Source organism: Lepus europaeus, chromosome 22 (genome assembly GCF_033115175.1).
Source record: "Lepus europaeus isolate LE1 chromosome 22, mLepTim1.pri, whole genome shotgun sequence".
Classification (NCBI taxonomy): domain Eukaryota; kingdom Metazoa; phylum Chordata; class Mammalia; order Lagomorpha; family Leporidae; genus Lepus; species Lepus europaeus.
In genome coordinates this window covers 8,453,838-8,465,066 of record NC_084848.1, presented here as the reverse complement: position 1 = coordinate 8,465,066, position 11,229 = coordinate 8,453,838, and the positions used below count along the sequence as shown (strand labels likewise).

The window sequence follows — 11,229 nt, the reverse complement described above, 5'->3', positions numbered from 1 at the left end:
ACGCGTGAGTTCTGCCGGCACGGGTGGACACGCGTATGTAACCAGGAATTCAAGCAGAGCCAAGCTCAGGAGCAAGGGGACAGAGAGGAGAGTGATGACATCACAGCGGGATACAGCAATGGGCAGTGGGGCCAGTGAGGGGAGGGGTCAGCACCCAGAGGCCACGTGACCTATGGAGGGTTTCTCCTCGGGCCCTGGGGAGGTGGTCTCTGGGAAGCAGGACTGGAGGAGGTCCTGGAGGAAACTGGAGTTGAGGAAACATGACCAGAGGGAGGGAGGTGGCTCCTGAAGCCTCTGGCTTGGCCAGGGGAGGGCTGAGAAGAGTCCAGAGTGAAGTCGGGCCAAGGGTGGAGAGAGGGAGGGGCTTGAGACGTCTCAGGGCAGAGGATGTGTGTGTGGTGGTGGGGGAGGAAGGACCTGTGGGGTGGGGGGAGGACTGTGGGGGTGGAGGGCCTGTGGGGAGGGAGGAAGAACCTGTGGGGTGGGGGGAGGAAGGACCTGTGGGGTGGGGGGAGGACCTGTGGCGGGAGGAAGGACTCATGGGGGGGAGGACCTGCCTGTGAGGGGAAGGACCTATGGGGGGAGGATCTGTGGGGGGGAGGACTTGTTGGGGGGGAGGGTGCATGGGGTAGGAGGACCTGTGGGGGGGGAGGATGCATGGGGTGGGAGGACCTGTGGGGGGGGGAGGACCTGTGGGGTGGGGGGAGGAAGAACGGGTAGGGAGGAGGCTGCCAGAGCGCAGGTCCACTTGGATGACCGCGTGGGTGACACGGCCATCTCAGAGGCACGGGTGGGTGGAGTCGGAGGTCAGGCTAGAAGATGCTGATGGAGTCCAGTGTGTGGGCAGTAGACAAAATGTCTTCAGAAAGTTCATAGGAAATCTATATTATACAGGAAAAAAAAAGCTATATGTATGTGGATTTCCAAGCTTTTTGCACCAAGGTAAGCTTGCATATTTTAATTTCATTTCCCACAAACTTTCTGAAGTCCCTTTGTATGTGAGCGCAGCTTAGAGACAAAACTACGAAGCAAAATCATACAATCCGATAAATGGAGACAGAGAGACAGCACCAGCTCTGCAACAGGACTGTCCATTCTCCCAGAGACTCCTGATATGGTTCTTCTAACCCTAACCCTATCTGGTGCGGTAAACTGTAACTCAGCTTCCATGTTTAGTTCCCACGAGGAGATTGTTGGGAAAGCGGTTGTGAGCCTGCCCTGCCCCATCAGTAGCCCATCTGACAAAGGTGATGGCACAGAACGGACGTCACAGAGGCCACCTGCCCGTCATGACTGTCGCACTCGGCTACAAGCCCAGCCCCAGTCCCACTGGATTTCTGCCTGCCCTCGCGCTCTGCGTCCTGCACAAAGGAACAGTTACCACAGATCTGGCTCTGCCCATCTTCATGGGCTTTACTTTTATTCTAGAATTGGGCAGCAATCCGGACCAGACCAGTTCGGAATACTGCACCCTCCCACAGAGGCAGGTAATATCTGTAACACCCTACAGAAGATGCAAGTGCCCTACAGAGACAGATTGCAGCTGATTGGTTACAGCTCATATCTGTTTGAGCGGTTGGCTGCTTGTGATTGGCCGATGCACAGCTACTTGTCACACATGTGAGATACGCTCTGTTTGCATATTGAGGAAGGTGGTAGTTCACCATGTAGTGAGAAACCTAAAAGCCAAACTTAAAACAGGTATGGCGGCACCTGCAGGTGAAATCCCACGGAACAACCTGGAATTCCACTGGTGCCCAAATGTGGCTGGACGGGCTGGAACGGGGAGCGGGCAGCATGGCCAGGGCTGCCGCAGCTCGTCGGCATCAGGGTCCCTGGAGGGTCTCAGCACCAGGACAGCTGTCTGTGCTGCCTTTCCCCCTCTTGGGAGACACAAAGCCACCTGTGGCTGGGGATGGCGGCCAGGGTGAAAAGCAGTGATCAGACCTACACGAAAGAGGGTAAAGCGTGCTTGGATTCCTGCCTGCCGGGGTTGAGAGCTTGCCATCGGGTGTCACGTTTTGTTCCTTCAAGATGAAGCCACCGAAGCAGGAGCAGCAGAGGGTGGGGTTTGGGATTTGAGACCTGACTTGGAACCAGCCGTGACTGGGGCCCCTCAGGGGCCTGGGGTCTCATTTAAGAACAGAGACAACAGCTGCAGCTACTTAGGATGGAGGGAGGGTCTAAGAGAACTGGCTCTGCTCACTTTCCTGCCTGTCATTTTGCTAACGCTGTGGGGGTCGGGGCAGGGTCGGGGGTCCCTGGTTCAGGGGCTGAACCCTCAGCTTTCCTCCACCCACCCAATGGTTCTCTCTCCTGCAGATCAAGTTCCAAGATGGTGTCTTCCTTTTATGGGGTTCTCTTCGTTGTTGGCTTCTGTGCCGCCATCAGCTGTGTGCCCCCATCCGACAGCTCCAGGGGAGGATGCCCCCACCCTTCCTCCACGAAGAGCACCCCCGCTTCCCAGGTGTCTTCCAACAGCGCCAACTTCGCCTTCCGCCTGTACAGGAGGCTGCTTGCAGAGAGCCCAGGCCAAAATGTTGTCTTCTCGCCCGTGAGCGTCTCCAGTTCCCTAGCCATGCTGTCCCTGGGTGCCCGCTCAGCCACAAAGACCCAGGTCCTGGAGAGCCTGGGCTTCAACATCACGGTCATTTCGGAAGCCAGCATCCACCGGGGCTTCCAGGAGCTCCTCCTCTCTCTGCAAGTCTCCAGCAGCGACCTGGGCTTGCGGATGGGGAGCGCCCTGTTCATCAGCCAGGACCTGCAGCTCCAGGCGCCCTTCTTGGCCGACCTCAGGAGGTTGTACGAGTCGACTGTGTTTCCCGTGGATTTCTCCAACTCTGCGGTGGCTCAGCAGAGGATCAACAGCTACGTGAAGAGGGAGACCCGGGGGAAGGTTGTGGACGTGGTTCACGACCTGAACCCTCTGACCACCATGGTCCTGGTGAACCACATTTTCTTCAAAGGTAGGGATCCAGGGGGTGACTGGGGTTCTGTTTTGTGTAGTCAAATACATGGGGAGGGCTCATGGGAGGGCCTGGGCTCTGATTAGCTTTGCAGCCAGCTGGCCACATGGCTTCGAGTAGCTTGTGCCGAGTTAGCACTCACTGGGGCCCCATGCAACTTTGCCTTTGGGTAGACAGATTAAGTGGCCTGTCCAGTTAGCCATGGCCATAGTGCACAGACAGGCGTGCCATGTTGGTGTTGATTGGCATCCCCTAGTGCCTTGCGGTGTGGACCCTCTTCCTGGGCTCACTGATTGCCCTCTGAGAGCACGTGATTGGACCAGGAGTTCCCCACAACCCACTGTGCCAGCCTCTCCTGTAACATTTCCTGCGTTCACTTTAAGTGTTAGGTAGGCCTGTGGCTGCTGCTTCGCTGTATCTTCTTAGAAATAGACCTTGTTTCCATGTCTATGTCCTTTGGTTCTTTGGTTTCTCCATACTGCCATCTTTTGTGTTAAAGAAGTATTCACTAGCTTAACACTTTCATTACTTTCTTTTCGCAATATACCTGAGTTATTTTCTTAGTGGTTACCAGGGGGATTATAATTAACATCTTAACTTATAATAATCTGGTTCCCATTAAAAGCAACTTCATGTCAGTCTCCCACAAAACTTTTACTGCTAAGTAGCTATATTCTCCCTCCATCCCCTTCTGGCTGTTGTCACAAATAACGTCTTCACACACTGTGTGTGCCTTTGACACAGATTTGTCTTTTAGATCAGGGGAAAATAACAAACAAAAAATTCTTTACACTTTCTAAAAATATTTTTATTATTTGGAAGGCAGAGTTACAGAGAGGCAGAGGGAGGGAGTGAGAGAAAGAGAGAGAGAGAGAGAGAGGTCTTCCATCTACTGGTTCACTCTCCAAATGGCCACAATGGCCAGAGATGGGCTGATTGGAACCCAGGAGCCAGGAGCTTCTTCCCGGTCTCCCATGTGGGTGCAGGGGCCCAAGCACTTGGGTCATCTTCCACTGCTTTCCCAGGCCATAGCAGAGACCTGGATCAGAAGTGGAGCAGCCAGGAATCAAACTGGCGCCCATATGGGATGCCAGGACTGCAGACAACGACTTTACCCACTGCGCCACAGTGCCAGCCCCTGCACTGTTTGTTTTTAGCTACTCAAGTTCCTTTGCTGGTTTCTTTCTTTCTGTGGGTTAAGCTCCTGTTTAGTGTTGACTCATTTCAACTTGAAGGAGGCTGGAATTTCTCAGAGCCCCAGGGAACGTCTTGTTCGTTTCCTTTTAAAACCTGGGTTACGCCACGGCCAGCCCTATGTTTCCATCTATCAGCCAGGCGGTCACGAAGTTCAAACACTTGCCTGTTGCTGTTTTTTACAAATACTCCTGCAGGGCCAGGAAGAAGGTGTTTGGCGCTGGATGGATTCCAGGCAGAAGTGGCATTGGGATTGTGCAGACCCACCGGGCAGGGCGATAGCACAGAGTATTCAGTGCCGAGACCTGGACGTGGCTCAGCGCTGCTGCTCCCCCTCGGCACCAGGGGGCAGGCTGCTGCTTGCCAAGGCTGACTCTGAGTGTGGAGGACTGCAGGGGGCCAGCCAAGCGGCACAGGCACACTGCTCCCATCGAGAGCCAGCTGTTGGCTTGCATGTCCAGATTTCTGGAAAAAATTCACCCTTTTCCTGCTTGTGGTTGGGAAGGGGGACCAAGCCGAGGCGCCCACTCTGTCATCTTTGCTGATCCTGCCCCAGTCTGTCCTCCTAAAGACTCTGGCCGGTGTGTTGTTGGCCCTAAAGGTCATTCCTGCCTCGGGCGTCTGCTTGTAATTGCTTTCCACAAATGCTCCCTGGGGACAGGATTTGCGCACTGGCTGAGCTCCAAAAGAGATCCTATACGGGCAGCTTTGCAGGTGACGTAGTCCCAGGACTCACTAGCCAGGTCGCACCATGAGAAGTCTGCAAATGCGGCTTTCAGGGAGCCCCAGCCCCACGTTTCCCTCTGGTGGCTTCCAGTCGCCGGGGTTTCCTTGGAAACGTGGACTTCGATGAGCACAGTGGGACAGCGGGGTGTGGGATTAGGATGAGTGCAGAGGCAGCCGTTGGCTATAGTCATCGGGTTCACTTCCGGAGCTCTGACAAGTCGCCGTTGGCAATGGTTGTTACGGGAAAGCGAGTTTCTGGAGGGCCTGGCTGCAGCGTGGATGCTGTGTTCGCCTCACTCACTGCACACTTACTCTCCTCTCTCCTTGTGTTAGCCAAGTGGACACAGCCTTTTAACCCCGCAGACACGAACATAAGTTGCCCATTCTTGGTGGGCGGCCGGACCCCTGTGCACGTGCCCATGATGCAGCAGGTGGAGATGTTTGGATTTGGGGTGGATCCGGAGCTGAACTGCTCCGTGCTGCAGATGCGCTACAAGGGGGACGCCGTGGCCTTCTTCATCCTCCCTGCAAAGGGCAGGATGCGACAGCTGGAAGCGGCCTTGTCAGCCAGGAGGCTGAGGAAGTGGAGCCGCTCGCTCCCGAGCAGGTGAGCCTCCGTGTTAATTTGCTGGGTGATGGCGTTCAGCCAAGTGTGGTGAAAGCTGTTGAGTGATCACCCCTGCAGACCGGGCACAGGCTGCGTGCTGGCCAGCGTTCAGCAGATCCCTGGTGCTGGGCTTGCTCTCTTCCAGAGCTGCAGGGTGGCGTGGCTGGGATCGGCTGGCCCTTGAAGAGCTGCCCACAATGCCTGGAGGAAGAGCAAAGTCTCCCGGGACTGCCACCTGGAAGTAGACGGAAACACCGTGAGCTGTGACCTCACCTTTCCCCCTCCCTTCTCTGCAGGTGGGTTCACGTGTTCATCCCCAGATTTTCCATCTCTGCCTCCTATGACCTGGAGACCATCCTCCCGAAGCTGGGTATCCACAACGCCTTCAACAAAAACGCCGACTTTTCTGGAATTACAAAAAGACACTCCCTGCAGGTCTCCAAAGTGAGTTGATTGGGAGAACATTTGCAAGGGCGCCTGAGCTGGACTAGCCTGGGGAAATTGGCTGTCTCAGTTCACAGATCAGGAAACAGAGTCAAGCAGTTTCTCCGGGGCAGAGGAAGGGCCGAGCCCTGTGGCTGCCTGGCCTGCGACTCCATGGCCCACATCCCTCTGGTGCACAGAACCTTGTATCTCGCTCCAAACAGTGCTCTGAGAACAGGAGCCGCTCCTGGTCCAATCCCTGCTGCAGACAAGCAGGTGCCCTGGGCGTTTTGTAAAAGGTTTATTTGAAAGGCAGATACGGAAAGAGAGGGAAAGACACACAGAGAGGGGTTTTTCCATCCACTGGTTCACTCCCCAGATGGCCACAATGGCCCAGGTTGTCAGGCCAAAGCCAGGAGCTTCATCCGGGTCTCCCACGTGGGTGGCCGGGACCCAAGTACTTAGGCCATGCTCTGCTGCTTTCCCAGCACATTAGCAGGGAGCAGGATTGGAGTGGAGCAGCCGGGACATGCACGGTGCCCGTATGGGACGCCAGCACCTCGGCGACAGCTTTACTCTCTCTGTCACAGCACTGGCCTCTCTCCTCGGCATTTGACTGCCTTCCTCCCTACAGTTTAGGTCCTCACGCAGAGGTCACAGGCCATTTGCATCCTGTAATTGTGTTGCTCTTTGTACCCTCTGATTTGTTGTTGAGGGTGGGGGTGGGGAGGGAGGGGGGTGAGGGCGGGGAGGGAGGGGGGTGGAGGAGAGAGAGAACCTCTAAAACAGTGTATGAATGTTAGGTCGAAAAGTCTAGATTTCTGATCCTTTAGAAATAAACCCTCACGACCACGGTGAGCCCATCTCCTTCATGGCAGTGATGGCTCCGGCTGAGCCACGCTCACCCTTGCCAGCCAGTGGTGTCCTTGTGCTGTTCCGAGTGTACCACGCTTGTACAGGGACCCTCCAGGGGTTACCTCCTGGCCTCTGTGCTCACACGGGTAAGGTCTGGACCCCGACCGAATATTTTATTTTGATCATAGATCATAATGGTCAAGAGCGGTCTTGGGACCCTGGAAGGGGCTTTGTCACTGGTTTCCAGGGAAGGAATGCAGAGAGAGCCCACTGGGATACGATAACAGAGTGGACATCTCCCCAAGGAGACTGTGGAAATCAAGGCCTGTGCCCATGGGCCTGTCTCAGCCTCCCTGGAGCTTCAGAGTGCATGAACCTCAGGCTAAGAATCTCCCCCCAAGAAGGCAAAGTAGGGGTTCGGCCTCCAGTGGTGCCAATCCGTGTCTGCCACGCAGCCATGCAGCCATTAGTGCAGCAAGCCAGGGCGCGAGCATTTGTGCACCAGGATCTCCTTTAATTCTCGCGATAACCAGGCAGGATGCGTGGAAATGTCACCACCTTGGTGGACTCGGAAGCAGAAGCACAGGGCACACACAGCGTTTTTGCAGCAGTATGTGGCAGAACTGAGACCCCCATTCAGCTCTGTCTGGTCTGCGTTTGTAATTATTCCCCTCCGTGCACAAAGACCAGAGGGCCAGGAGCCTGCACTTGCTGCAATCTACCGAGCAAACCCAGTGCCAGGCATTTGGTGTACGTGAACTTGAAGGCTCTCGAGGCAGGTGTCACTATTCGTAGACAAGGTAAGTGAAGGGCGCGCTGTGGGACCCTCTGATGTCTGCTTTCCCTCGGCAGGCCACCCACAAGGCTGTCCTTGACGTCAGCGAGGAGGGCACCGAGGCCGCGGCGGCCACCAGCACCAAGCTCACGGTCCGCTCCAAGGACGGCCCCTCCTCCGTCTTTCTCCTGGACAGACCCTTCCTGATGGCCATCATAAGCAAAGCCACGGACGCGATTCTCTTCCTGGGGAAAGTGGAGAACCCCACTCAGCCCTAGGTGGGCAGTGCCCTGCTGACGCTGGCTCATCGCGGCTGCACAGGAAGTAGCCAGCGACGCTGCCTGCTGCCGCCTGCTGGTCCGCAGGCCCACCTCACCCCGGGGCAGCTGGATCCGCTGGTGGGGACCCCACTTCCGAGGCTCAGCCGGGGAACTGTCAGCAGAAACTCTGGCCCTGAGGTGAAGCCTGGGAGCTCTGGTCAGGATCCCGGCTTCGTGGCACAGTAGATACACTCATAGCTCCTGGATTGCAGACTGACAGTAATAAATTCAATAAACCTAACGTGCGTGTTCAGCTGGCCACAGGGCTCCCACACCCCTGCAGCATCCATGTCTGGAAGGGTGCCTGGATGCCATCCTAGGACATCTCAGTGGCTGCTGTATGGATCTGTCCCACAAAAACTTATCAAACACGTAATGTCTGCAAGGAGTGAGTTAGGTGAACCAGGTCCCCGGCCTGCGGGGCCCAGACGAGATGACCGACCATCCCGCGATCATAGGACCCAACCCATAAAGCAATGAGTGGGATGATTGGGAGAGAGTATCAGGAAGGCAAGGGGGTGTGAGTTGGAGCGGGCAGGCACACAGGGGGACAGTGCGGAGGCCGTGTGGCTGGAGTGTCCCTTGCCACAGATGGGGCGGTCAGATGACAGAAGGTGCTGGTCAATGTGGCAGAGAAAATGCCCAGGGCTGTGTGCAGCTGTGGGAGAGCCCAGGGCTGGTTTCCCACCTCACACACATGCAGCCCTCCTGCGGGTTTGCAGGGACAATGCTCTTGCTCCCTTACTCTCTGTCCTGAGAGCCACACGTGGTGCCAGGGACCGTGGGGCAGCCACGCGTTCTGAGCTGTCTCCTCTCCCTACCCCCGTCTCTGCTGTGCGCCTCCTTCCCCCTTCACCTCTCCCGGCCAGGGGGCATCTCCTGAGCCTCCAGCCAGTCTGTGCTCCTGGCAGACCCAAAGACCCTTTCCAGGGGGTTGCACGTAGGATGGACCGAGCCTCCACCTGCTCTTTGCCACGCCCGTTCATGTGGGAGAGAGCGCAGCAGCAGGGAGCTAGGCTGGAAGGGAGCCTCCTCCCTCCCTCACTTCATTTTCCAAATCAAGGGGCAGGGCTCAGAGGGTGCGGACCACCAACCTGGGCTGCAGGTTGGATTAGGACCAGAGCCTAAGCCTGGGTATCAGGGGCTCCAACTGCCTGTTCCCTGGGCCCAGCCTTGTTGTCTCCACAGTGCCCTGCCCTCAGCCCCCCTGCTCCATAAAGGTCACCACGGTCACCAGTCATCCTGCCTCCATGGAGCGTACTGGGCCAGGCAGGACCCTGCTCACGGGGTGTTCTTTAGGCAGGCACGGGGGCAGGGCAGGCATGCAGAACTGGCTAAGGATGCTTTGTAGTTCATGGTTAGCCCTTCCTAGTAACCATCAGGGGCCCCCGTGGCTGGGATGGGCAAGAGCTGTCAGCACCTCCTCTCAGCTTGCTCCCAGGTGGCACAGAGTGCCGCCTGCCGGGACTGCCGCCAGCCAGCAGGTGCAGGAGTGGTCACAGGACACATTCTGTGGCTGGCTGAATGTTCTTCCCCTCTCTGTGTTCAAGTTGTCTATCTTCTGCAATTGTTTTTATTGTATTATTTATTTCTTTGATGGGCAACTGGAGACCTCTGACAGGCTCATTCAAGTCCCTAAATGCTTGCAACAGTTAGGTCTGAACCAAGCCACAGCCAGGAGCTGGGAATGCAATCCAGGTCTGCCATGTGGGTGGCAGTGACCAAAGTCCTTGAGCCATCACCTGCTGCCTCCCAAGGTCTGCTGTAGCAGGAAGCTGGAATTGGGAGCCGGAGGCAGGACTCAAACCCAGGCACCTGGCGTGGGACACAGGCGCCTGAGCTGCTGGGCTAAATGCTCACCCGTGCTTTTGTTTTTGAAGTGTACCTTGCATTTGTTTTGAAGTGCGTTTTAATCAGGAATAAGATGACGAGCACATGGAAACGTGCCTTGGAAAGAAGGATTTATTACTGGATGATCCCGAAAGAAGACAGGCCACGCCCCACAGCGCCACGTGTAGGAGCACTCCAGTTGGTCAGGAGGCAGGAGCCTGGCCAGAGTCCTGGAGTTCCAGTGGTGGGAGGGAGCTGGAAGGAAGTGGCTGGAGGATTTGTAAAATGACAGAGATGCTGGGGGGGCGGGGGGCAGTCAACAGCTTGGGCCATTAATTTGGCCATGATTTCAAGCTGCAACATCCCGGGTTACAGCATATCAAGCATGGTTGTTACCGTGTGGCTGAGAAGTCTCGCTCAAGACAGAAGGGAGGGTGTTTTATTACCTCTTCAGCTTCTGGGGCTGACCTGGTGCCTCGGTTGCTAAGGAACTGCCCCTAGATTGTCAGTGAAGCAATGATGGGGCCGGCGCTGGGGTGGCGTCCTATATGGGCGCTGGTTCGAGTCCTGGCTGCTATTAATGTGCTTGACAAAGCAGTGGAAGATACCCAAGTGCTTGGGTACCTGCTGCCCACGTGGGAGACCCAGACAGAGTTCCAGGTTCTTGCCTTTGGCTCTGGCCTGGCCCAACCCCAGTCACTGTAGTCATTTGGAGAGCGAACCACCAAATGGAAGATGTCTCTCTCTCTGTGACTCTGCCTTTCAAATAAATCATTCTTAGCAAAATAAAAGCAATGGCCACCCCCTTGGTGGCTATGCTGGGCAGAGTGCAGCAGACATTGTTGGCAGAGCCTCTGGGACACCTGGTGCCAGGGGTGTCCCCTGCCTGTCCCCTGCCCAGGCCAGGATGAGTTCATCTTCTGGTGCACATTGGAAGGCCAAGTGCTGAAGTCCTGGTCTTGCGTGGCGAGAAGGTATATTGCACAGAGACCAGGGGGGAGTCAGGAGTGGTGCTCAAAGGTGACCGGTGATCCAGGTCCTGGGGCAGTTCTGGTGGATCAGGTAGGAGGGAGCTGGTGTGCAGAAAATGCTGGCAGGTTCTGGTGGGAGGGGCCTGGAAACAGGTCAGCGAGGGAAGACTCTTGATCAGTGATGCAATTGCTGAAGATGAGGGAGCTTCCTGGGTGGCCTGGCCCAAGGGTTCTCGTGAAGTCACAAGGGCAACCCCCTGGAGAAGGCTTTCGTCCCTCTAGAAGCAGCTTGAAGAGCCCAAAGCCATGGATATGCAGGACCAGATGCGGACTGGACACTGCCAGCCCCAGAGGCTCGTCCCGGGGAAGCTGTGCCGGGTTGCACACCCCCAGCGCCCCTGCCTCCTCCGCAGTGGACGAGCGGCTGTCTCCGAGGGATTTAGGGTAAAAGATGGAGGCCACTGTGTCAGAGAGGGCTAAGGCTCTTGCTTTGTTTTTAAATTTTTAAACAAAGTTATCTATTGAAAATGGGAGGGAGGGGCAGGGAGAGAGAAGAGAGAGA

The 11,229-nt window shown here is 56.2% G+C and overlaps 1 protein-coding gene across 1 annotated transcript; it reads left to right on the top strand.

Annotated features, from left to right (window-relative positions):
* The first annotated feature begins 2,335 nt into the window (after positions 1–2,335).
* On the top strand, positions 2,336–7,824 carry SERPINA9 (serpin family A member 9). The gene is made up of 4 exons (XM_062181026.1): positions 2,336–2,966; positions 5,220–5,493; positions 5,790–5,937; positions 7,624–7,824. Exons 1-4 carry the CDS (start codon positions 2,336–2,338, stop codon positions 7,822–7,824), a joined length of 1,254 nt encoding a protein of 417 aa, XP_062037010.1.
* The last annotated feature ends 3,405 nt before the right edge of the window (positions 7,825–11,229 follow it).

Excerpts from the sequence above, each read along its gene's own strand:
- SERPINA9 (XM_062181026.1), top strand. The coding sequence starts at position 2,336 with ATGGTGTCTTCCTTTTATGGGGTTCTCTTCGTTGTTGGCTTCTGTGCC. Across the intron at positions 5,494-5,789 it reads AGCCGCTCGCTCCCGAGCAG|GTGGGTTCACGTGTTCATCC; the intron begins GTGAGCCTCCGT and ends CCTTCTCTGCAG. Across the intron at positions 5,938-7,623 it reads ACTCCCTGCAGGTCTCCAAA|GCCACCCACAAGGCTGTCCT; the intron begins GTGAGTTGATTG and ends TTCCCTCGGCAG.